This window comes from Leptonychotes weddellii, chromosome 4 (genome assembly GCF_054177405.1).
Source record: "Leptonychotes weddellii isolate Sample4059 chromosome 4, ASM5417740v2, whole genome shotgun sequence".
NCBI lineage: Eukaryota > Metazoa > Chordata > Mammalia > Carnivora > Phocidae > Leptonychotes > Leptonychotes weddellii.
Window position 1 is genome coordinate 156,367,909 of NC_138372.1, and position 27,026 is coordinate 156,394,934.

Genomic DNA, 27,026 nt, shown 5'->3' on the forward strand with positions numbered 1-27,026 from the left:
TCTCAGGCCCTGGAAGTCCAGGGAAATTGTTCCTGCCAAAATGGGTCTCTTCCCTGTCTGCAGAGAATGGAAGATGGACTGAGGGCCAGCTCTGTGCATTTTTTACCCTCTCAATATCATCCTCTTCCTCTGAAGCAAGGTTAGGGGTGATTTGGGAGAGTCAGAAACAATTCCCTTGTCATATCTTCTTGAAGTATTGTCTACCTTCATGGTATAAGGGGGGTACTTCTCTGTGCTGAGTCAATTCCTAATGTCCAACATTCAGTAATTAGGGACTCATTCAAATGCAATAAGACTCCCCCCACCCCACCCCCGTTCTTGTAGGCAGGATAAGGTACTAAAATTAGAAATCATGAGCTTGGGTTCAAACCCCATTTCTGCTGTTGACCATGAACCTGGCCAAGTCATTTTATCTTTCTGAGCTTCATTTTTATCAGTCAAGTGGGGGGATAAAAAGGAAGGGGCTCCATTAGCTTTAATATTCTACAGTTATCTTTGAAAAGCTACCTGTGAATTCCTTCCATTAACTCTCCATTTATCCAACAAATATTTGTTGAATACTTACTAGGCCTTGAAGATACACTGCCTCTGCTGTTAGTTTATATCTTAATATGATAAGACAGAAAACATAATTCTTAAAAGAGGAAGTGGATGTAGTGATAAGTGCTATGAGTAAAATAAAGCAAGGTAAGGGACAGAGAGTGAATGTGGGGTGGGTGTGGGAGAGTATCCATGACTATACTAGACAGTGGTCAGGGAAGGATTCTTGAGGGAGGTGGCACTTGAGAAGAAACCTGATAATCACTTGTTAATATTTGTTGAATATATGAATGAACAAGAAGGAGATAGTCATGGGAATATTTGGAGGAGGAACATTCTAGGCAGAGGAAACAGCCAATGTAAAGATCTTCAGTTGGCAATGACCTTGGCATATTTGAAGACTAGAGAAAGCATAGTGAGTAGAATGGTGGTCAGCAAGAAAGCCAAGGTAACCAGGGTCTTGTAGGTCAGGTTAAAGAGTTGGGTTTTATTCTGAGTGCAAAGGAAACCATTGGCAGAGTAACATAACCTGATTTACACTTTAAAAATATCATTCTGCAATGTGATACAACTTTCCACCCACCAGAATGGCAAACATGAAAAAGACAGACAATACTGAGTGTTGTTGAAGATGTGCAGCAGCTGGAATTCTCATACACTGCTGGTGGGAGCAGAGATTGGTACAAGAAGTTTGGAAACTTATTGGCCATACCTATAAAGCTGAACATATGCATACCCTGTGACTCCGCAATTTCATTCCTAGTTACAAATCTCAACAGGTAAGTGTACATATATTCACCAAAAGATATGCACAAGATCAGTTCATAATAGCTTCAAATGGGAAACTATACAAATGCCCATCAAGAGTAAAACAGAAATGTGAATTGTGGTATCATTGTAGGGTTGAATACTATAAACATCAAGAATGGGCAAACTATAACTACCCATAACCACATGGATGAATTTCACAAAGTTAACGTTGAGCAAAAGAAGCTGTACTGAACAGTTCAAACTATCCAGTCCCATATATATGAACTTCATAAACAGGCACAACTAATCTGAGGTGTTGGAAGTTCAAGTTGTGGTTCTTTTGGAGAGTCTAATGACTGGTAGAGGTGTGAAGGGGCCTTTGGGGTGCTGTAATGTCTTGTTTCCTGACCTGGATGTTGGTTATAATGAGTGTATTCGGTATCTTTCTCCAGTCATCCCTGTACTCTTGATTCCCGAGGCGAAATGGATCTTGAGCCCAGAGGGGTGGAATGAAGAATGTGGGAGGATCTATGGTCACCATAGAGCAATGTCTGCTTTTCCATTTACAGCTGCAATTTTCTCAAGCGTGTTGGGCAAATGAGATTCATCCATTTTATAGGCAAGGACATGGTAGCTTAGTGACCCACTCAAGATCCCTCTTTCTATAGGGAGAGCTGAACCTCAAATCCAGGTCCTTAGATGCTTTTCATGAGGCCCACTGCTGTTTCCGTTTCTCCATATTGCCTCTCTGGATTGGACCAACTGGTCTCTTAGGCCTCCTTCCAACTCCATGACTCAGAAATGTTACATTTGCATTTGAGAATTTGAATCTTGAAACTAATCTAAGAAAGTACAGTGCTTCGACCATTATGTTTATTTATAGAGCCTTATACCTAAATTTTTTTAAAGCAATGTTTTTGATTAAGGGGATAAAAATATTATAAGTGAAAAAAAAAGGTGGAGATATCTGTTAAACTCTGAGGGAAGAAACGATGGTTTTCATTGTTAGATTTTTCTCAGTCCCACTGCATGGACATATGGAATTGTGTGTGACACATTTTTGCTTTAACCACAAAATTTCATGAATTTTCAGTCACTGAATAATGAAATGAATCATCATTCTAGATGAAAAGGAGGAAATTTTGAGGGCAAAGTATTTCCCTGCAGACATTTTGAGAAACTAAGGCTTGACCACATTCACTGGAACGGAGCATTTCTGCGGTAAGTGTCCTATGCCTTTGGTATGGAAGAGCATGTCATGGGGTCCCCACAGGATGAAGAGCTAGTGGCCATGTATCTGAGATCTATTTAGTCTTGTTTTCTATATATCTATAGCTGTAGCTAATAGCTGAACATTGTTTGTTAACAGGCAAGTAAGAGAGTTTTCTTTTTGGCCAGCTGGACAGGGAGTGTGGGGCAGCAAGGAGAATAGCATTTACTGAGTCCCTATTGGGTGGGCCCTCTGCTACCATTTTATTTGTTACCTGGTCAAGTGGAGGCTGTTTATTCTTCCACATGTAAGGACCTCATAAATATGGAAGTGAAACTTTAAGGTTTTTGAGGTGGGAAACCACTGAAAGGATTTAAGCAAGGAAGAGATCTGGCCAGGATTATCTTTTAGAAAGATAAATGGATCTATTGCTTCCCCAATCCCTGCTAGGATTGCCCCTAGCGGGGGACAGTTTGTTAGAAGAGGAGACTTGGGAGCCAGAAAGAGTGGTTAGGGGACCTCTTCTATAGTCTGGTGAGAGATCATTGCATTCTCATGCAACACACCCATGAAGCTTTATCACCTCCTCCCTTCCATCCTTCCTTCTATCATTGTCATTTACAATGCTATTGTAAATGTAAATTTTAAGTGTCATTGACATTTAAAATGTCATCGTACATTTTACTTCTACATCTGTTATAACCCCCACCATTCATAGTTGCTACTTTTGCTTTAGACATTTATATGGTTGTCTTGGGTGCTTCCCCCTCATCAAGCCCCGAGAAGGAGGAAAATATCATAATGCCTAAAATATAATTTGGCAACCATGTCCTAGTGGGGTTGAGTGACTCGCCTAGGATTTTCTTTCATGTGGGAAGATCTGGAGGGTTACTGCTCAGGATTCTGTGTCTCATCATCATGTCCACTGAGGAGATGGGTTAAGGGCAAGTGCCCCACATCCTCTCTGTTGGACACAGAGATGTGAAGACCGGGAAACTGGGGACATTGTCCATCATGGATCCCTAGAGGGAGGGACAGAGGGGAGATGAGGGATTAACCTGGTCCCAATCTGCCTTGTGAAAGAGTTGGGTGGTGGAGGAACCGGCATGGGTAGCAAAACCTTGGACACCTTTATTTCTTCTAACATTCTCATTTTACGGGTGGGACCATGAAGGACCAGAGACAGGAAGTACGTGATAATAGTAATTGTTATAAATTGTTGAGTGCTGGCTTCTTCATGAACGTGCCCTCTTTCAGTCCTTGGGGCAATCCTATGAGGGAGTGTATTAATTTCCTGGGGACGCTGTAACAAATTAACACCAACTTGGTGGCCTAAAACACCAGGAATTTATTCCCTCATAGTTCTGGAAGCCAAGGTGTTGGCAGGGCTGCCCACCCTCCGGAGGCTGTAGGGGAGAATCCCTTCCCTGCCTCTCCCTTGACTTGTGGGGCTGCTGAATTGCATGCTTTGCCCTGGTCTTCACATGGCCTTCTCCTATGCATCTCAGATCTCCTTCAGCCTTTTGCTGATACAGACACTTGTCCTTGGATTTAAGATCTGCCCAGATAATCAAGGATTATCCCATCTTGAGATCCCCTGCCTGGCTACATTTGCAACGACCCTTTTTCCAAATAAGGCTATATCTTTAGGGAGGGGGCCACTATTCAACCCACTACAGAGTAATAGAATCATCATCTCTAGTTTACCAATAAGAACACTGATGCTCAGAGAGGTTGAGAGAACTTCCTAAGGCCACACAGCCTGCGGATGGCAGAGGTGGGCTCCAGAGCCATTGCTCTTTGCAGTGCTCTGTATTTCATAACAATACTAATGATGACAAACTCACAAATAGCACTTATGTACATTAATTCAGTTCTCTCAAAAACCCTATGAAGAGGCAGATGTTACCATAATCTGCACAATCTGCATTTTAGAGATGAGGAAACTGAGGAACAGAGAGGTTGGTTAAATTTCCCTGGGCGACACAGCCAGTGACTTGCCGAACCAGGCTGAAACCCAGACATGTTGGCTCAGTCTCTGTTCTCATCCACTCACATCTGCCTCACAGGTTCCTCCACCGACATGAAAAGTCACCGTACAGCCATTGTTAGACATGTTTTCAGTGATGGCCTGGGAGTTTTAAGAGGGGCTCTGAAATATGGGTCCCTAAGATCTAGTGGGTGAGACAGACTGTAAGCAAGATTGTAGATCCCTGGGACTTGTACAAACCCCCAGGGCAAGGAGCATTCTTCTGTGACTCCGGAGGGTGGGAACTCTGGGCAAACTTCCCCTTCCTTCGGTTTTGTACTTCTCTGCTGATGGCAAAGGTGCCCTGTGGGTCAGCCAGGCTAGCAACTGTTCTCTCTCTTCCTCGCTCCCCTCCTCACCTTTTCCCATGTCCAATTAGTGCCTGTGGATTCGCCTCCTTGTTTCCTGTGTCCTCCCTTCCCTCACTCTTATATTAGTGGTCATACCTCATTATCTCTCCTAGGGATGGGAATAGCTTCCCATCTGAACTCTCCAGAGTACTCTATGCTTGCTCTGGCTGCCTGCAGAGTGATCTTGCTACAACACTCACCTGGATAAAGACCACTGTGCCCTCCCATGCCAGTCAACCCCTTCCCCATTATTCTCCTCTTCTCCCATGCCATTCCAAAAACTTACCTTCTCTCTCCTTTGTGCTCATCCTAAATGCCTAGATTGCCATTCATTCAACAAATCTTTGTTGATTGCCTTCTCTGTGTCAGGTGCCAGGGAAACAGATGCGAACAGGGCAGCCATGTTCTCTGTTCTCGGAGAACTTCCATTTGGGTGGGAGTGTCAACTAAATGAACTCAGGAAAGCAAATAAAACAATAAATAATTATGATAAAAGGTATGAAGGGAAGAAACAAGGAGCGAGAGAGAACAACATAGTGGGTGGGGTGGGGGGTCCATTAGGGTGGTCAGAAAGGGTGCTGAGGAGGTGCCAGAAGGTTCTTGTGTTTACTGAGCTAGGTAATTCAGTGCTTAATAAACGAGCAAATCCATTAGCAGTCTCAGTTTTGCTCTTCAGATAAGTAAGTCAAATAAAGCTATACTCCAAGTGGGGATGAATTCCCTTTTTTTCTCAAATACTTGACAAAAGATAAACGTCTCAGAGACTCTGCTAATGAATTCTGCTATTTTTCTCCTTGGTCTTATCTTGAGTGTAGATGTCTCCACATTGCTTCCCTTCCAACCCCTTTTGGAAGGTTCTGATTTTTACAGTTGTCCTGAGGTGGCCCTCTTGTCTCTGAATGTGTGCAGGGCCGATGGGACTGTTGGGGACACTGCAAAGACAGCCTCTGAGTGGGAATAGGACAGACCTTCTGTCTGCATCTTCTCAACTTAGAAACACCTCGGACTCCTGAATCCCTGTCTGTGTCCTCCAAGCACCATTTTTCTGGACCGCTGGCTTGTTATGGGAGCGTTACCAGGGAATTCTGGATTACAGGCCCTGGAATCCTAATTAAATCAAATCAGTGAAATCAGGAGGAAGAGAGACTCACGGGTATCTTTAGGGAAAACAAAGACCAAATTCCCCACATGAAGAGAATAATGTGGCATTTGAACAGGAGCCTAGAATTCCTATAAGACTGCGTGGAAGCTGACATTTCAGAAGCCAGACTCCCTTCCCCCCCAGAATCCTCAGCATTGGATTCACTCTCATGACGTCACCCCAAAGGCTTATGTTGGCAAGTTAAGAAGAGGACATAACCGGTGACATTGTGTTAACAGATTAGTTCTCTTGCATAATTTCTTATGCCTGACCCTAATTCCTTCTTGATGGGCATTTGGTGGATATTGCTCACCCTGGCCTCTTGGGAAGCTGCTCGGAAGCTGTGTCTTGTATACATAGGCCTTGGGGTCCATTCGGTGTTTGCTAGCCCCTGAGAAACGGTTGAGTTGAGTTTAGTGCACATTTACTGAGTATCTTTGCAGTGCCAGGCCCTGCGGGGCTGGAGTGGGGACACAGAGATGAAAGACACAGTCCCCGCCCAGGAGACGCGCTGATGAAATGGGGAGAGGAGGAGGAGTCCGTGCCATGTGGCTCCGCCTGGGGCAGAGGGGGGGGGTGCCTTCCTGTGGGAGATGGCATCTGCGATGGGCCGAATAATGCCTCCCCACAAATGCATGGCCACCTGGATCCCAGACTGTGACCTTATTTGGAAATAGGGTCTTTCAAGATGTAATTAAGGTGAGGATCAAGACGAGATCCTGCTAGTTTAGGGTGGGCCCTAAGTCCAAGAAGAGACAGAAGAGGACACACTTGGAAGAAGGCCATGTGATCCTGGAGGCAGATTCTGGGGTGATGGAGCTCGAAGGTAAAGAATGACAGTTTGTCTGATAATGAAGCCCTTCTTTGCACCCAGAGCAGCCCATATGCTCCAGCGATGTTTAGGGCCCATTCATTTGTGCATCTGCTCATTCGTCCTGCAAACGGGTCAGCACTGTCTGTGTGCCAAGTACTGACTGAACTTGGCCTAGAGGTTCATAGGGACCAAGACTCTGTGGGCTCCCATGAAGAGCTCCCCTTCCAGTTCCGGTAACAAGTCTCTACAGTGCTACAAAGTGGAAGGAGTTGGAACAAAGGGAGGGCGGGGGGAGGGTGTAGAAAGGTTGGAGAAGGCTCCACGGAAGAGGTGAAGGCCGAGTAAGAGTTCAGTAGGCAGGGCAGGGAAAGGCATCATGGCCGAGGGAATAGCGTGTTGGAGTGAGGCAGGGTTGCGTCAGTCAGACATCCTGAGAAGGACAAAGTGTCTGAGTAAGACCCGTCACAGTCCTTGTCCTCTGGGACCCTGCAGATTTTTGTTATAGGCGGCGAAGGTAAATTCAGCCACTTTCTTCTTGCAGACGCTGTTTTCTCTTCTGGCTCCTCTCCTGCTCACTAGTTTATGTTGGGACAGTGTGTTTGACGTTTTTGTTAGTGTTTTCTTGCTTAGCTCTTACTCCACTTCATTTTTGCCCCTTCCCTTGTTGCCTGTTGAGATGATCAGTCAGGCTATCTGACATTTTTTACTTAAAATGTTTCAGTTTAACCGCTGCAGGCTAAATATACTTTGACCTCAGCTCTGGACTGGTTCTCTACTCCAACAGTGAGATGAAGAGATGAAGGAAGCCTCGTGCCAAAACCTTCTCTCTCTTTCTTTTTGGACTGAGATTATCCTCAGCAGATTGGAAAGCACCCATTATGGCCCGAGGGGCGTTTTGCAACCCAGTTCAGATATGGGGTTTGGCCGGGCGGATGCCCAGGTGTGTGAATGCACCTGCCACGGTGTCTTACCTGACGCACGAAGCTGGCCCGCCATGTGTGTCCGAATGTGTCCGGCCCCGGTGCCATCTTTATAAACTCCAGGGGACAATTTACTTAGTTCTTCTGTGCCCCAGTGAGACTTGGACAAGCTCCGCGTAGCCACAGACTCGGGCGGCTTATTACATTTTGGATTTAGACGAAGGGGAAGGAAAGTGGAGACATTAGCAAATCTCTGACAGAAGGAATTTTGGAGGCCGCAGAAGGAGTTTATGGATGGCAAGACTCCCACTTCCAATTCCAGGCAAATGGGACCCTCTGGGATAAGCTCTCACCCTCCAGGCTTGACCTCGGTGGGCCATGCTACTTCTTCCCCAGGGTGGGAAAGGGGAAGGGGAGAAGGACACAGGGATCCCTGAGCAGAGGATCTGAGGCGCTTACAGCAGGGACTATCCACAGTGACGTGGGAGTTTGAGATGGAGAGGGGAGCAGAAAAGGCAGGGCCACAGACAGGCGGCTGCTGGTGGCAAAGGCCCTGGGGGCTGGAGAAGGGATTGGGGGCTCTATGCAAAGGTCTCTGGGAAGCTGTAAAGTCATTTTAAGCAGGAGAGGAATATGAGCAGGGCTGTGTTTTAAAAAGATTAGCCTGGCTGTTGTTTAAGGAAGGATCAGAGGTGGGCAGGAGTAGAAGCAGCAAGGGCCACTTAGGAGGCTGGCCAGCGATGACAGCGCAGTGAAGACGGGGGGACCGAGGTGTCTGCGGTCCCCGACATGGACGCAGTGAGGAGCGGCATCTCTGAGCGGAGACCCGAGGGAGGGAGGGGGGAAGCCCGCGGGTGCGGCATCTGGGCCAAGCGCGTTCCAGTACAGGGCACGGTGCGTGTGACACAGATGTGCGAGCCCAGAGGCCAGTGTGGCCGACGCTGAGTGGGGGGACTTGTTGGGAGGTGAGAGCAGAGGGGGAACAGCGTGAGGGGGGGAGCAATCTTGCAGGTCTCTGGAAGGCATCGGAGAAAGCTGGGAAGGCTTTGGAGAGGGTTTTTTTTTTTAATTAAAAAAATGTTTTATTACCTTTTTTTACTTTATTATTATTTTTTTAAATTTTATTTATTTATTTGACAGAGAGAGACACAGCGAGAGAGGGAACACAAGCAGGGGGAGTGGGAGAGGGAGAAGCAGGCTTCCCGTGGAGCGGGGAGCCCGATGCGGGGCCCCGGGATCCCTGGATCACGACCTGAGCCGAAGGCAGATGCCCAACGACTGAGCCACCCAGGCGCCCCTACTTTTTTTACTTTAATTCCAGTATAAGCTCTGGAGAGTTTTCAACAGGGGAGTGACCTCTTCTGACTTATATGTTTGTGAAAGACGCCCCAAGCCGCTGGGTGGAGAGAGATCTGGGGGCGATCCGTGGTGGAAGCCGAGATGGGTGCAGATGATGAACGATGGCAGTTTGGACCAGAGTAAGAGCCGCGGCTGGGGGCGCGGCTGGGGGCGCGGCTGGGGGGGGCCCACCCTAACCGAACCGAGTGGGTGGTGAGGGAGAAGAGCCAAGAGCGGCGGCGTCCAAGGCTTCGGGCCCGAGAAAGGTGGGACACAGGTGTTTCCCTCTGCCAGGCTGGGGAAGCCTACTACGGGAGGAGTCGGTTTGGTGAGGAAAAAGTGATCGGGAACATGTCGACTTTGAGGTATTTGACATCCACGTGGAAACATGGAGCGAGCAGTGGAGTCTGGAAGTGGAGAACAGTGGGGAGTCGGCAGCGCGGCAGGAAGGAAAAGCCATGCACGCTTGCTCTCCACAACCCCCCCCCCCCCAGATGCACAAAAGGCCTAAGGGCTGAGCCCTGGAGGGGGTGGTGGGCACCACCATTTACTAGTTGGGAAAGAAAGAGACAAGAATGAAGTGCAGGGAGTAGGAAGAGAGGGTGAGCGGTATCCCAGAAGCAGAGTGAGGAAGGCATTTCAAGATGGAGGGAGGGTCATCTGTGTGGTAGGCTGCTGACTGGTCGAGTCAGCTGAGAAATCAAAATGCTCTGCGTTTTAGGCACTGGAGGTGTTCCTGGTTACCTATTGCAGGGAGAGGTGGGCTCGAGAGCCTGAACAGAGAGGTTCAAAGAGAATAGGTTGGAGTAAGAGGCCAGCCAACCGCTAAGGTGACAGCATCCAGGATGAGGAGCAGGGGCTGACAATCTGGGCAGGGTGTCTAGACCACAGCCACATGGTCTGGGGAGCAGGGCAGAGCTTGGGACCCCAGCAGGAGAAACTGAAGTGCAAAGAATATAAATTGGGAAGAAAGGAAAAGTCCAGAACATGAACCTGGAGAGCTGGGTGGCGAGGAAGGCTCCAGCTTGAGGGCACTCTGGTGCCAGGCTCAGGGTTGTGAGACCCATTCCAGATGCTTCCATTGCTGGAGAGAAGACTGCCAGGTGATTATAATGTGCCACCATCTTCCGTTTATTCCTGAGCGTGGGACTGAGCCAGCTTGGGAGGCGCTTTGAGACCAAGAGGGCTGTGGGGGTATTCAGCCCTGGCATGGAGAGGGCAATAATTGCTGGGATCTCTGAAGGAATTTGTTGGCTTTCCTCAGAAGAATGATTCTCATAACATTTACCAAAATGAAAATCCTGATTAATTCTGCAGGTTTATAGCTCCCCAGAGGCTGGAGAAAAACATCATTTGGCACAAGAAACAAACTTTATTCTGGCTGCATAGATAATTTTGCAAACACTAGATACTGCATTGCACACATTATCCTGGAATTCCAATTCACTACATCCATAGAAGGCAAAGAAAACGGTCATGGCCAATTTCTCACACTGACACCTGGACCCTGTGCTTCCAGGGACGCCTTTTGTTCTGGATTTCCATGATGCCCTGGGCAGATGTGGTTTTGGTCAGTCCAGCAGTTCTTTTCTTTGGGAAACTGCTTCTATCTCATGATGTGCAGTTTGGATGAGCTGTCAATGATAATAGTCAACCTGACCTCTTCCTGTAGGGACGTGCTCCGGGATTACACAGTTGTAGTAGCTCAAGCCCCGGAAATAGTGATTGGCTCAAGAGGAAGGCATGGAATTAAGAAACGGCCAATTAGGATTATTTTCAGGGTTAATATATAGATAATGGTGAAGTTCTGTCTTGAAGATGCAACTTCAGAAAACGTTGAGTCTGAGTTTATCAGTTGCCATTGTCTTCATACTTTGTGGATAAAGAAGCTTGTTTGTAGCATGAAGTCTAACAGAGATGAGGTAGAGAAGGAGGGTAAGTGGGGGGAGGAGGGGAGAGACAGAGGGAGACAGGGTGGAAGTGTGGAGAGCCAGAGAGATACAGGGCGGTCTGTCAACAATATGCCTGGTTCCAGGCCTCCAGGCTCTGGAACTTTTGGTCCTGTGGGCACTCCCTGCATCCTTTTGGGGTTATGCTCCTTTGAGTTGGGTTTCTATCTCTTACAACAGAAAGCATCTTGACTAAGACCCATGGTTTCTCGACAACTTCATGGGAAGGTGGGGGTGTGGGGTATGCACTGGAGAGTGAGGAAGGCGTGGTCAAAGAGTTTGTGAGGCAGCTGTCCCTGGGATGTCCAGGTGTCTGTCTCGGGGTCGTAGCAGTCAAAGGAGGCCAAGTCCTCGATGCTGCAGTCCGTGGTCAGCCGCCGCCCGCCCGTCACATAGAGCTTGTTCCCCATCACCGTGGCCCCGTGGTGCATCCTCCGGTCTTTCATGTCCGCACACTTGACAAATTTGTTGGACTGAGGGTCATAAGCAAGAATCCTCCTTGTGTAACCTGAAAACCAATGGCATACCAGCAAGCTCAGCATTGCTCATTTGGGACTGGAAGTCTGCAGTCTGGAAACATGTCTGATCTTTGCCATTGCCCAGTACAAAGGCTGGACTCTGAACTGAGGTGTAGAATGTTTTGGTAACCTGCCCAAGGTCCAGTGTGTGGCAGAGCTGGGGTTTAGACTCAGATCTGTCTGATTCTGGCCCCTGAATCCTTAACCTCAAGTTAAGGCAGCATTAGATTGGGAGAAGCCTCTGGATTCTAGCAGCTTTCTCTGTCTCATTGGCTTTTTCATCTCTCTCACATGCCCCTCTCCGCCCAAGAGCCTTAACAGTCCAGCAAAGGAGCCTTGGGAATTCAGGAACCATTCCCACAACGGCCTTATCTGGTCCCCACCACTTCCCACTTTCAGGATTCCCGTTTTACAGATGTGCGAACAGAGGCACAGAAAAAGATTCATAACTCGCCAAAGAGTATACAGCCAGTGACAGAGTCAGGATTTGAACCCAGGTTTGACCCTAAAATCAGTCCTCTTAACCAAGACACTATACTGCAACCGCAGAGAAATGATCCATTAGTGGCTAATATTATTAACAGTAGCAAACATTTTTTGAGTCTTTGCCAGGTATCTGGGATAGTGCTAAGTGCTTTAGATATGCGAGCACATTTTATTATCACAACAATTCCGTGAAATAGGTATTATTTCATTCCTTGTTTACAGATGAAGACAGGGAGAAACTTCTGGATGAGAAAAGAACTTTGTCAAGTCATCCACACTCCCCTAGTTGGATGGATGTGCTCTTAAAAACACTGTTTTGTAGAACAACATCTGTCTATTAGTGACCCTTTTTCCATGGGAGATGCCAAGTTTGTGTCCAGCCTAGCGATCCTCTGTTCAAACTCACCTCCTACGATAACAATCCGCTCCCCAAGCACCACTGCAGGGGCGCACACATTCTTGATCATTCTCGTCTCCATTTTGAACCATGTGTTTCTGGAAATGTGATAAACCTGAGGGAGAAATACGATCATGGTGCTGCATTTTAAAGTGATAAATAATTTTTAAAAGATAGAAGTAGTATTTAAGAGATTGAAATAGGATTCTTTTTCTTTTCACTTTTTATAATGTAGGCAGGTGTATTATTATCAATAAAATGTAATTAAATAACAGAAAGTATATGTTACTAGAAATTGGTCTTTATGTGACCCCCATGAGATCCTTGGTTCTGTCTCTATAGAATGGACCAAGAGTTACTAACGCATTGAGGTATGTGTTTGCTTACCTTGCTCGGAACATTTTTTTCTTTTAATGGGAAATGGAGCAACTTGGGTATTCATAAAACCAATGATTTTTCAATCATTTCTATTTCCGGCTCATGTTTAAATTTCTAAATGTTCCAGTGTATCAGAGAGGGCTTTAGAGCCAAGAATACATTTGGGGCTAAGTGAGGAAGGCTTTTGAACAGTTCATGCCTGAAAATCATTAGAATCATAGAGGAAGTATGAGAAAAGAGAACGAGCAAAGAGTTGGGGCAGGGCTCCTTGGCCATGGTCTGAAATAGAGTCACAAAGCATGATTCCCAGAACATGTCCCCTTCAGTTTAAATAAAGTTCAAATATCAAATATAAATTAGTTCATTACTAGCAAAATTTAGCATGAGAGATTTAGGATGGACTTCATATAAGAAAAGAAGGGGCAAAACATTTATTTACCAAAGAAAATGGCAATTCTTTCTATATAAAATTTAATTGCTACTGTATGAAGGACTCTATTTTTTATAATTTTACCAAATTTGATCTTCACAACCATCCTATGAAGTAGGTACCATTACTTGCCCACATCTTTCACATTAGATCATTGAGGCTCAGAGAGGTTAAGTGACATGCCCAAAGTCACACAGCTAGATGGAATGGAAGAGCTGGTCTGGTTGAGCCCAGAGTCCAAGTTCTTAACCACTGTACTCCTGACTCTGCCTGGGGCTGTATAGGGGTGGCCTTTTTTTGTTGGAGCGGTTTGAGACTGGAGACCTCTTGAGGTCTCTCCATTCTTGAAGTTGGTGAAGCCTAGACGAGGCCATGTGCTAGAGATGGGGGCAATCTCAATGGCTGTTAAGCCTCACTGTTTCATCTGAAAATACGTAGACGACACTAGAAAGTGGGATCCTTGGAGTAAAAGTAAACACTGAGTGAGTAATTGCCTCCTGGCTTTCTGTTCTTTGTCAGCAAGCTTGGAGTATGGTTTTAAAGATAGATTAAACATCTGCACACAATCCTCGTAATACCCCCAGAGAGGTTGGGGCAAGGATAACAAAGATGGTGCTTGACCAGTGGAGGAAGTGATGCTTTGTTATGGTGAAGGATTTGCTCAATGCCATCCAGAAACAGAGGGAGAAAAAAGGCCAGGGAGAAAGGTACACATACACACATAAATTGCACAGTGACACCACTGTTCAATAGTTCCTAAAAGAATGCATGCGTGCAGAAGAACCATCCTGTAAAGAAAACTGAATCTGTGCCAGAAAATCCGACCTATTCCATCAAGCAACCCCCAAGCTTTGATCTCATGCTATAGTTGAATGAGTAAAATTACTGTTTCAAAGCTAAGGCTAAGTAGACAAGAAAAGCTTACATGAATGCTTTTCCCCTTTTCCCCTTCTCACCACTGCAGCGTAAGAGGATTACTCACATGTTAGTGGGTTTTTTTCTGCCTTTGCAAGCATCTTGTTTGATGGTACTGTGCATTTCTTGATATGCCAGCTTAAAAGCTTTTCTGAGCTTTGTATTTATTCTTAGGAAATCAATAAAAATTTTGCAATGTGAAGTCGTTAGCATATTTGTTGACTTCATTTTGAAAAGTATTTTTTTTTTAAAGAGGGAGGGGTTCTAGCTTTACATAGGAGCCCTTTGTTACAACTGCATTGTGTGGCCAGAGCTTGGTGGGGAGCAGAACACGTCTCTTTTGGCTCAAATAAATGAGCGGGATTTGGAATAGAATCCAAATCTGCCTAGATGGTCAGAGAAGAGCTGAAAATATGGGCTGGGGAAGTGAAGGCATTAACAAACAAGGATTAAATTGAAGCTTGTTACTTTTCTCCATCTCCACTGGCACCAACTTAGCCCAAGCCACTTGGCTGGACCTCTAGAACAGTCCCCCAACTCTCCTCCCTTTGTTCACTCAGGCCCCACCAATCCCTTCTCCATAAGGCATCCAGAGGAACTCCTAAAAATGCAAATTTGATGACTTCAGCTACGCTGTTACTCTCAGGCTATAACCCCAATTCCTTGACAAGGTCTAGAAAGCCTGCCAGGTCAGCCTCATCTCCACAAACACCCACCCCCCGAGAATGTTCCAGAATTTCTGTAGTAGGGGCTCAGGGGCAGCAGTCTGGGTGGAGGGGTCACTCAGGGCAGCTTGAGAAGGGGGCTGATGGAGACCACGTGGGGACTAACCCCTCCCCCCCAGCTCGGCTTAGGCATACCACCTTTATGCCTCCCCGCTTTGTGTTGCAGCTACATGGTCAGGCTGTCAGTCCCTCCAGGTGATGGGCTATGCCCCTTTCTGCTCCAGAGCCTTCGGTCCAGCTGTTCCCTTACCCAGGAACACCACCTCAACAGAGGACTCTGCCTCTGCTCAGAGAGGCTTCTTGGCCCTGTCTCTATCCAAGTCATGTCCTTCTATCTTCCCAGTGATTCTCCCTCTTCATTTACCCACCTTCTCTCTTCTCTTGCCTCCCTGTTCACGTCAGTGGAAACCAACCTCGAAAGTTCACACCATCCCTGATTCCCTCTAGACTGGTTTAGGGCACGCTCCGTGCTCTTAAAGCCCCCCTCCAATCAGCACCTGAATTGCAATTGTCCTGAAGCTCCTGGAGGGTAAGTGCATGTTCCTGCTCATGCCTGCGTCCCCAGGGCTCTTATCAGGGCTGGGGCTCAAGATAGCTCTCGTCAATGAACAAAGCAATGACCAGGGATCTCCTGCATCATCTTTAAAGACAGGCTCATTATTCAAGTTTTTCATATCATTACGTGAGCTGCAGAGATTGGAACTTGCATAAAATGCTTAATATTTTGAAATTTTGGTCTCTATTAATAACACTTCTCAGAGAGCTTGCTAGTGATATTAGCATCTACCTATCATTTAAGGTCAAGGTTCCCTAACCTGGCTACTCCTTAGAATCTCCTGGAGACGTCTGTAACAAGTATATGTCAGGACCCCACACAAAGAGATTTTGATTCAGCTGATCTGAGGTTGGGTTCCCAGGAACTTGGTAACAGACTGTGGACCAAAGCTTGGGAATCCTCTTCTAAGGTCTTGCTGAATTGGGTTAGAGGCGTCTGCAGAAATCCTGTAGAACTTCACTATCTGACATTCAATGTGTTCCAGCTTGAACTTTTATTTTTAATTTTTTTTGAAGTTTTAGACATACTAATTTTATTCCTCAAATAAAGATAAACTCTTTGTGGACAGGGGTTGTATCTGACATTCCTTTGTATGTGTTAATCTTACACAACAAAAATTCATAAATGGATAAAGTCTTGCTGAATTTAAACTTCCTTCTTTCCTTCCTCCCTTCCATCTTTCCTCCCTCCTTTATGTTTCCTCTGCAAAGGATAATGTGTGTTATATGTATGGGTGCATGCACTCATGCATGCATGTATCCATGTATGTGTACGTGCACGCATGTATATGCGTGTGTATGTGTGCACACACATGTACACGTATGTGTGTGCACGCATGACGTGTGCATGCATGGGTGTACACTCATGCACTTCCGTGATGGGAGGGACCAGCCATTTACCTGGATAAGGCGTACGGGATTCTGCATGATGTCCTCTCCCCCAAAGAGGTAGAGTCTTTGGTCTTTCACAGCAACCGCAGGGTGGAGAACCCCCACTGGCATGCTGGCCATACTCTCCCAGATGTTGAAGATGCTGTTGTATCTCTCCATGGAGCCCATGACCTCCTGCCCTTCTCCAATGCCCCCAATGGAGAAGATGAAGTTCTTATGGGCAGTGCTTCTGTGGGAGTAGCGGGCCACCAGCATGGGCTGTCCCAGCCTCCACTGGTTAAGCTTCAGGGAGTAGATGTAGACGTTGTGGCTGGGCACGTTCTTCCCTGCCCCGACAGCCATGCCTCCCAGCACATAGATGCTCCGGTGCAAGGTGATGGCTGAGGCCTTGTAGAGCCGGTTCGGGAGTTTGGCAAGGTTCTGCCACTGGTTGGTCTGTCTGTTGTACAGCAGAACATCCCTGGTGGTCTGCTGGTTGTCCTTCCTCCCACCCAAGAGAATGAGGAAATCTTGGTAAGAGGTTCTTGGGGGGACATGCCATGGAGGATGGAGGTCTGGGGCGCTGGTGGTGCTGTACGTGGCAAACATCTGCCTCTTGGCCGTCTCCAGGATGGTCTGGCACGAGGGCGAGGACTGCAGGAGGGCATCATTGGCGATGAAGTGGTGGAAGAAGGCCGGGTGGATGTACTGAAGCCTGACCTGCTTGAACAGCTCCTGCAAGTGTCGCTTCCGGGCCTGGAGGTCATGCTTGATCCAAACCATGAGGGCCTCGAACACCTTCTCCTCCTCCCCACAGAGCCCATCATCCCCCAGGTAGTCTCTCAATTCCAAGGCACAGAGCTCCTTCAGGTCAGCCGAGGCAGCCACCTCTGTGAAGCACGTCAGGGCCACCTCCCTGGCTTTCTTCTTGAGGGTCTCACAACTTAAGATTTCAGACAGTCGCATCATGCCCAGGCAGTTGTTGGGGGTCAGCTGGCTCTGGAGGTAGGAGGAGCAGGCCTCCAGCAGCTTGGGGTACTGCAGCATGGAGGCTGCCTCCATCAAAGGCAGGGCATCCTCAGCCGTGATGTGCACCTCCCCAGTGTACACATACGAGATGATCTGCTCCAGAGTCGCAGAGTCGATGCCTTTCAGCTGGACTTTGGCCTCGCTTCTCTCCCGGAAGTTGCTGCAGAACATGGCCCGGAAGTAGGGGCTGCTGGAGGCCAGCACACTTCGGTGGCAGGGGACCTCGCAGGTCCCGGTACAAAGGCTCACATCAGTCAGCATCCTGTTTTGCCTCAAGCCATTGAGCTGCCTCAATAAGTCAGAGGAGAAGTCGTGGTCTTTGAAGAGCAGCCCATCTGGCAACTCCTTGTCCATCCTACAAGGAGGGGGAGAGGTCCCAAGGGGAAGCATGTGCTGAAGGGTTTAGCTGTGGGGTCTCCAAGACTCAGAGCACCTATGTCCATTCACTACGATGCTCGTGGATATTGCCAAGAATGTTGCTTAGTGAAGATTGGAAAGAGAGGCCACCTATACCCCAGACCTCACAGCCAACACCTCTCTTTTTGGTTATGATTACTCCCAAAGGTAACAAGCAAAGAGCATCTTCAGATAATCTGAGAAGAAAAAAAAAAAGAACCACCAACATTGTTGGAAGTTACCTGATGGTCAGGGGCTGAAGCAAGGTGACAGTCCATGCATTTGACCAGCCCAAATCCGTGAGCCTTGCTCCAGCTTCTCAGCATATGTTATTTAGTAAACTCGTGTAAGCATCTTTCTGGCTGTTAGTCATTCCCCCAGGAGTCATTCTGGGGGCGTGGCCCTCTGGTAACGAGACAGTACTGAAGGATGAAAATGGGCCTTTGCAATTTATTTTTTAAAACACGATTTTACAGTCTTTGGGGTTTTGTTTTGGAGATGTGACAAAGAGAAAACAGAGACCAAACAATACTCTGGGCAGGGTTTCCTGGATGACACCTGGCAGTCTACCTGTAGAAGAATTAAGCATTAGAGATCTTTACCTTGGTTTGCCGTGGTGACATCCACCGATGCCTGGTCCGGCTGGTCCCTCCGGAGAGCCTCCACCTTGGGCTCCAAGTAAAACAATAAACCTAGGCCTTTCCTTCAATTGGCAAATGATTTGTCTTGGGAGAGTTCTGGATTTGTTTATGCGAACGGTGCTTTCGCCGTTTTCTAGAACTTCGGGAAAGAAGCACTGGGCAAGGAGACAGTGTATACATTCCAGGGCTAAGAATAGTTGCATATGTACTTTCCACTGTTATGACATGTGACTCTCCAGTTGCCTTTTGCAGCAACCCGAGGGCCTGCGGGGCCAGCGCATGCCCACATGCCTTGTTTCCTTGGCAAGTGTTTACATCGGCATAAATAGATCTGGAGGAACAGCTTCTCTTCGAGAAGACTTTGCTGCCCACTTGGACACATCTCAGGTCCCTTGTCCTAAAAGTGCCTGGGAATTCTAGATGTTTGTAAACAGGTTGCTGTGACCTGGGACAGTCACTGAAGACAGTTCTGGGCAAGTTGAAGGTGATGGATGGTCTTAGGGAGGCTGGGACATGGGCCCGAGGGTTCTGTTCGGTGGGGTCTCTATTTCCCACTGTCTGGGGGCAGGATCGTTGGAGAGGGTTGTGATTTCTGCCTGCAGTCTCCGAGGAGATGAAGTCTATAACAAAAGTTGTTTTTAATATTTGTGGAGCACCCCAGAGTTTCCAGACGCAGGAAAGATCAAACCTTTGTTGGTCCCCCTGTTGCCAGCTTCTGTTGTAAAGTGGCAAGGATCCTGCTCTTCCAGGTCATCCCTGCCTCTCACAGACACATGCTGATTGCTCTTCAGTGTTTTTTTTTTTTTTTTAAGGAATTTATTTGAGAGAGAGAGAGAAATGAGTGGGGGGGAGGGGCAGAGTGAGAGGGAGAAGCAGGCTCCCTACTGAGCAGGGGGCATGGGGCTCAATCCCAGGACCCTGGGATCATGACCTGAGCCAAAGGCAGCCACTTAGCAGACTGAGCCACCCAGGCGCCCCTCTTCAGTTGTTTTTTTATGGTTCAGGCTTGCTTTTCTCTTTTACTTTTCCATTTTCTCCCATCAGGGAGGCTTGAGCTAGAGGCAGGAGGCAGGGCATATCTCTCCAGGGTGTGTCAGAGAGAGGGAGAGGGGGAGGGGGAGGGAGGAAGAGGAAAGAGGCAGAGCAGGGGAGAGAGGGAGGGAGGGAGAAGAAGAAGGAAAGAGAGGAGGAGGCAGCCCCCCAATGTAAGAATCAGAGCCACGATGGATAGCTGTGGAACCACAAAGTTGATTAAAAGGGACCCCAGCTCTCTCCTGCCCCCGCCCCCCCCAGGAGATGCTGATTGAATGCCCCAGCAGTGAGTGGCAAGGAAACCTGGTTTTCTCCCCTTCTCAAGTCTTGTTTGGACTATTGCAACAGACTCCTGTGTCGATTTTTTCCCTTGCTCCTAGTCTTCCTCCGATACAACCGCCGTGAGTAACCAGCAGAGTAACCCCAGGGAAGGCAAAGCAGACTCTACCAGGCCCCTGCATCATGCCTTTGGTGGCTTCCCAAGTCTGCAGGATAAAGTCCAGCCTTTAGCAGGAATCAGATTGGTCTGCTGCCCACCTTGAGGACTGTCTCCTGCCACGTCTCTCTCCCACTTTTATCTTTTATTCTAGCTCTAGTAGACGAGGTGCAGATCCCTGTATGTGTCTGGCCCCTGGCTGGGCTGGCCTGGCTTTTAGGGTACCACAGAGCATGGTGGAAGGATGAGTGTCTCTCCCTCATAGCTGCGGGTCACAGGGTGGCTCATGCCCCCAAGAGTCTAGAAGATCAAAGTCAGGCAGGTATCACCATAACATGTCACTGGGGCCAGGGACCCAGAGGCCAGGACTAGGAGCAGAAGACCTGAGGCAAGGGGGTCAGGGACCCATGGGGGTACAGGCAGGGAGCTGGAGAGAGGAACTGTTTAATAGCTGTCAGAGCTGGTGATTTCCCCATGCTTCTGAGCCATGCTGCGGATATGACAGGTGAGGAGCCGCATCACATAAAAGGCCCGAGGCCCCTCTGTTTCTTGCTTCTGTGCCTTTGCCCGCTCTTTCTTCCCTTTGCCATCTCTTCTACTTTCACCTCTGAACTCCTGCTCATCCTTTGAAACTTAATTTGTGTATCAGCTTCTCTGAAAGTCTTCCTTGACCCTGTCAGATGATAAATTTCTCAGTTGTCTGTAGTATTTCCATTCTTTCTGCACACTTTTTAAGATTTATTTACTTACTTTAGTGAGAGAGAAAGAGAGAGAGTGGGGGAGAGAGGCAGAGGGAGCGGAATAGAGAGACTCTCAAGCTGATTCCCCACTGAGCGTGGAGCCTGACACGGCTCGATCTCACGACTCTGAGATCATGACCTGAGCCGAAATCAAGAGTCGGACGCTTCACCGACGGAGCTACCCAGGCGCCCCCCCTTCTGCATACTTTTAATATTATATGCCTCATACCCTCCCCTCATTGCAATTATATTTACCTGTCTGTGTCCCTCTTATTAGAATGGGAGTGTCTGGACAGGAAGAACCTTGTCTCAGTTGTCTCTCTAGCCCTAGGGCCTGGCCCAGTGGCTGACACATGGTGGGTAAATGATGTATAGTTCTTTTTTTCTTTTTATTATTTTTATTATTTTTTTAAGATATTTATTTATTTGAGAGAGAGAGAATGAGAGAGAGTGAGCACATGAGAGGGGGGAGGGTCAGAGGGAGAAGCAGACTCCCTGCCGAGCAGGGAGCCTGATGTGGGACTCGATCCAGGGACTCCAGGATCATGACCTGAGCCGAAGGCAGTCGCTTAACCGACTGAGCCACCCAGGCGCCCAATGATGTATAGTTCTTGACCTGAGCATAACAGAACGGAGATTAGGAAAAGAGAGGGAGCACTGTTAGGTGGACTTCCTATCCCGCCCCCCCTGGATAGGTTTAGCAGGGCAGTCATGTACCGCTTGGTACATGTCCATTAGACCGCACTGTAAATGGTGCTCTGGAGTAGTCTGGAGGTCCCTCCTTTCAATCAAATCCAATAACATGATAAAGAGAAAAGTAAAATAACTGCTTTACACCACAGAGCAAGAGTTATTGAGTTCAAGGTTGGGAACTGATCTGAAGTCTGCCCAGCCCCAATGCTAGTGCTTTAGTCCTTAGCCTCAGAGTCAACACAAGGGAAAAAAAACTTCCATATTGCTCGGAAATGCCTGTTTTATTTCTCCTCCAGCTAGTGAGCCAACCAAGGGTTTGTTGTGAGGACAATAGGTAGGGATTTCTGGGAGTGAACTAACATGACACTATCCACTGGCCGGCATCTTGGAGCTTCCCCTATGTTCTCTAACAAATTAGACCTTCTGAAATCCAGCCCTGTCAGGTATTCAGAGGAGCCCTGGTGTGCAGTATCAATGTCTGACCAACTTTAATAAATACTCTAGCTTCTAAGGTTTAGAAAAAACAGGCCCATTCCTTTGGCCTGACCTGCTAGGAGAATTCTGGCTCTACATTAAATGTTAGGAAGAGACAAATCGAGTCTTGGTGTTTACCTCAAAGCAAACACACACAAATAACCCAAGCCCAATCCCAAAACCATTATCTACCACCCACATGTAACCCCAACCAACCTACTTTCAATTCATAAATCTATTTGTCTTTGAGAGTTCTATACTTTTCGTCTTAACATTGTGTCCTGACTTTCTCTGGGAGATGTCTTAGTTTAGGGTCTGAACATATGGGAACCCAAAATAAATGAGGACTTCAGCTCCTTGCCCCCCCTTTTGGTGAAAGTCAGTAGCATAACGAGTCAAGACTCAGGCTTTGATGGCAGAAAGACTCGGGAGAATCGACATTTCTTCCCGGCATCCAGATGGTCTTGGGCAAGTAATTTATATTCTTCTAGCCTTACTTTGTCCATCTGTTAAATGGGGATAACCAACCTTGTCACAAAGAAATAATGTATGTGAAGCATCCAGTAAAGTGGCCGGCACAGTGTAGGTTCACAGTAAATTATGGTTAGTATTATACTGTGGTTTGTATCCTGAGGTGGCCAGAGAAGGAACAGTTAGAGGCTGAGCCTCAGCAAAGGGACCTCCTCTGAGCTTCTATATGTCTCTGGCCTGAAGCCAGAAGCTCTGGCTTCAACGCCAATCAAGCTGCCAGTTCTTTATATTTTACTATTTCAAGTAAATTCATAAAGCCATAAGTTTCCTCATAGAATTTTGCATTGACATTACAGGCACTTAGTCTCAGGAGGCCTCTTTCCTGTCTGGGTGCCCTGGGCCTGGATACCCGAGGAAAGGCAGACTGGTTCGGGTCAGCAGCAGATCTGACAGCTACCGGCTAAGAAGCCACAAAATGTCCTCCATTATGCTGTGTCCTCCTAACACCCGTCAGGGGCAGGCCTTACTTTCAGCAGCAAACCAGGGCTGTGGTGGTGCCCAGGAGCTGGGTTTCAAGAATGCAAGGCTTTGTGACAGCTTCTTGGTGACTGGTAGGCTGTCTCTGCTGGCATCAGAGTATTTCTTGTTCCCACAGGTGAAGAGAAAAATGAGGTTTCGGTGAACTGGATCATTAAAAGCTGTAGGAAGGAACTTGACTGCTGCTGTATGATTAAAAACTTTTCTATGTATATGAGTACCAGTCTATCGGTGTCTGTATCTATTTGGCTGGATGTGTTTTTTTAAATCAGCTTGTCAAAAGCTGAACAGGGACTTTGTACTCCAGACAGTGGCCTAAGGAGAGTCTGCTCCTTGATCCCAAGGTTGCCATGACGACTGTCCTCTGGGAGCTGAAAGCCTGGGGCTACTTTTACTAGGCCAGTAGCGCAAATGACTGCATCCCCAACGCTTCCTCCACCCTGCCTCCCCACCAGAAAATATCTTTTCTCCCCCTTGGGAGGGCAAGGGGGAAAAAAGGGCTGACAGAGACAAGGTTAGGACTGTTGGTGGATTATTGGTATATAATCCAGCTGTCTGCCCTGCCTTCTCCCCACAAGCTCAAGTCTGACCTCACACTTCATTTATGCCACAGATCAGCTTTCTGGGCTCTAAGTCAAATTGAGAAGAAAGAAATAATGTGATCAAGGATGCATTCTTACTCTCCCGTTTTAGCACTGTGAGTCACAAAGAATAATACACTGCCTTGGCCTCTCTGCTCCCCAGGGCAGGCACTCCCTGATGGTGAGACAGGCATTTAGGCAGGAACAACACTCCCTCCAGGCCCCCCAGCCATGGTTTCAACTTGCTGCTGTGGTATAGAAAGTGGATGACCTACAGAGAGAGGGTGAACTTTATTCCCTTAGAGGTAGGATTAATTAGGATCCCTAGGGGAAATGCAAATTGAGCAAGGTAAGGGTCTAATTAACCAAGGGTCCATTCATCTATCTGTTTGTCCATATATCCATCCATCCATCATCCATCCATCCATCCATCCTTCTATCATCCATCCATCAATCCATCATCCACCTATCCATCCATCATCCACTCATCCATCATCCGGCCATCCAGCCATCCATCCAACAGTCTATCCAGTAAGACACTAGGGAGACAGAAAAGGTCCCTGCCTTTGTGGTGCTTAGAGTCTATAGGGAAGACAGACAAATAAATCATTTAAGTGTTCTGAGTGTTCTGACGGGAAGCCTTCCCCAACTTTCTTCCTTCCCACTTCACACCCCACCCACCACGAATCCCAGGACCCCATAAATGGAGAAATTAAACATACGTTTTTGAAAAGCTCTCACGTCAGACAGAATGTGTTTCCATCTCTTTCCTGTCCTATAGTTCCTTGGGGGCAGGGATAAGTCTTACTCCCCACCCACTTATTAGGAAAGGTAGAGAAGTAAAATGGAATTGGTTGACAGAGACTGACACTGGACTGTTTACTTTTGCCTTTTTCAGACTGTTTATATTTTTACTAGTGGCTTTCTTTTAAGTTTTTCCAAAAAAAACTTTTAAGCTATGTTTTTCTAATGATCATAAGTAAAAATAAAATAATACTTTTGGACTCCCTGCTAGGTAAGAAAAAGAATCTGAAACCTGTTTACTTATTTTTTCCTGGCTTTTGTAAAGATGACCTGGAATTTAAGGCCCTGATTATTATCATCAAATTATTTTTTATTCTATATCTTATCTTTTATGAATGGCTTTGTTATTTGCCTTTGAATCCTATTTATAGACTAAGGTCGGTGCTTGGCTGATTTACATTTTCACTGCTAGTTCTTTTATGCTGTAGTTTCTTCATTTTTATTTTTTATTTTATTTATTTATTTATTTATTTTTTTAGATTATTTATTTATTTATTTATTTGACAGAGAGAGACACAGTGAGAGAGGAGCACAGGCAGAGGGAGTGGAGGGGGGAGAGGCAGGCTTCCCACCGAGCGGGGAGCCCGATGTGGGGCTCGATCCCAGGACCCTGGGATCATGACCTGAGCCGAAGGCAGGCGCTTAACGACTGAGCCACCCAGGCGCCCCTATTTCTTCATTTTTAAATACTTAATTCTGACTCATCTTTTGACCAACTGGATTTCATTGACTTGCAATATTTTTTAGGGACAATATGAGGGAGGTGTATTTTTCCAAATCCTTCCTAATCAAAGATTTTCTTTTTGTTTCCTATCATCCGCAAACAACAACTTGGCTAGGTATATCATAGTTTAGGATCCAACATTTTTTCTTCAAAATTTTCTGAAAACCACTCATTTTATTCTGGGAAGACTGTAGTGCTACAGAGAAGAAACTTCATAACTGACTAATTTATATCCTTTTTTATTTTTTAAACTTCTTTTTTCTTTATCCTTTTAATTAAAAAACTGCCATGATATGTCCAGGGGTATGTTCTTTTTAAAACACATAAAACATAGGTGTTGACTTGCCTATGAAACACGGCCATTGGCTTGTATACTCTGGCCTTTATTCAGCACAGGAAAATTTTCTTCAATTATATCTTTGATTATCACTTCAACTGCAATTTTGTTTCTTCATGTACAACACTTATATGTATATTTTTAACTTGGCATCCTCATCTAAATTTGTATCTCTTTTTAAATATTTACTTGCTTGTTCTTTTCCCCTACATTCTAGAATACCACTCCAAATTTACCCTTTGCACTACTGGCATACTTTTCATAGGATTAGTTTTTCTCTTTATTCCTTCTAATGCAGAGTTGAAATATGCTATTGTGTTTTTACGGCTCTGAAATAATCCCATACCTCATCTAGTTTTCTATGAGGCTCAGTTTGATCTCTATGGATTTCTGTCTATTTTACAGAAGGAATGTCATTTTTCTTTCTATTGATGCTGAAGTTTTTGAAATAATTTCTTCTGGACATACTCTTGAATCTTCAGAATGGTGTTTTTTCCTTGTTCTTCAACATTTTTGCATAGTTTGTCTCTTTATTTATTCATCTTAGTTAAAAATACTTAATCCTTTTATTTTACATTGCAATAAAAGCCATACACAATAGCCAAAATATGAAAGAGCCAGATGTCCATTGACAGATGAATGGATAAAGAAGATGTGATATATATATTTATATATATAGTGAAATATTAACCATCAAAAAGAATGAAATCTTGCCATTTGCAACGCTGTGGATGGAACTAGAGGGTATTATGCTAAGTGAAATAAGTCAGAGAAAGACAAATACCACATGATTTCACTCATATGTGGCATTTAAGAAACAAAATAGATGAACATAAGGGAAGGGAAGGGAAAATAAAGTAAGATGAAAAAAGAGAGGGAAACAAGCCATAAGACACTCTTAAGTATAGGAAACAAAGTGAAGGTTGCTGGAGGGGAGGTGCATGGGAGGATGGGGTGACTGGGTGATGGGCATTAAGGAGGGCACTTGATGTAATGAGCACTGGGTGTTGTATGCAACTGATGAACCACTAAAATCTACCTCTGAAACTAATAATAATAATATAGTATATGTTAATTAAAAAAAAGAATAAGGATTCTGAGTAATAAAGATCAGGTCTTTTCTGCAATAAAATAAATTAACATCACAGACACAGAAGACTAGAAAGGGCAATTGAAGAATTCCCCTTGAAGAAAAATTGACAAAAATTCCCTGGGCTGAGAAAAGGCCAAAGTATACAAACCAATGGCTGTGTTTTGTAGGCAAATTAACATCTAATCAGCCATTTTATCAAGGCACATGATCAGTGTTGTAACATAATGGAAAGGATGGCTATTGTGCCTTGTTTTACTTAATCATACATGAAGCAGACCTGGAAATGAATGGAACTATTACTCTTAAGTCCCTATTTACATTGTATATCCCCAAAGATTAAGTTTTACTTCAAAAAATAAGTGTTAAATATTACTTTCATGTACTACGGAAAAGTACAAATAGGTTGAAATTACTGGACGTTCAGAAGTAAGTAGTTTCACCTGCTTATTCATCTTTGAATGAGAAGATTTATCCAGATGCAGTGATGGCTAACCAACAGACTATGTAGCTTGCCCTGGGAACCGCTATCCTTTTGGATGCTACTTGAATATCCTTCTTTTTTTTTTTTTAAGGTTTTATTTATTTATTTGAGAGAGAGAGAGCACAAAAGAGCACAAGCAGGGGGAGTGGCAGAGGGAGAGGGAGAGGCAGGTTCTCTGCTGAGCAGGGAGCCCGACATGGGGTTCTATCCCAGGGTCTTGGGATCATGACCTGAGCGGAAGG

General features: G+C 46.1%; 1 protein-coding gene and 1 long non-coding RNA gene across 5 annotated transcripts in view; one reads left to right on the forward strand and one right to left on the reverse strand.

The window, feature by feature from the left end:
* The first annotated feature begins 2,413 nt into the window (after positions 1-2,413).
* Positions 2,414-27,026, forward strand: part of LOC145720976 (uncharacterized) — a 93,943-nt gene continuing 69,330 nt past the window's right edge. Inside the window, exon 1 of the long non-coding RNA XR_014144376.1 lies at positions 2,414-2,511. This is a non-coding gene — a long non-coding RNA (uncharacterized LOC145720976). The remainder of the gene's footprint in view (positions 2,512-27,026) is intronic.
* On the reverse strand, positions 10,445-18,548 carry KLHL38 (kelch like family member 38). 4 transcript variants are annotated; one of them, XM_081816506.1, is made up of 4 exons: positions 18,343-18,548; positions 16,346-17,699; positions 12,452-12,557; positions 10,445-11,549 (listed from the first exon to the last, which is right to left on the reverse strand). In XM_081816506.1, exons 2-4 carry the CDS (start codon positions 17,696-17,698, stop codon positions 11,260-11,262), a joined length of 1,749 nt encoding a protein of 582 aa, XP_081672632.1. In that variant the 5' UTR covers position 17,699; positions 18,343-18,548; the 3' UTR covers positions 10,445-11,259. The 4 variants fall into 4 exon arrangements, with proteins under 4 accessions (XP_081672632.1, XP_006749329.1, XP_030876262.1 ...); XM_006749266.3 differs by having other exon boundaries at positions 16,346-17,937; XM_031020402.2 differs by lacking the exon at positions 18,343-18,548 and having other exon boundaries at positions 16,346-18,319.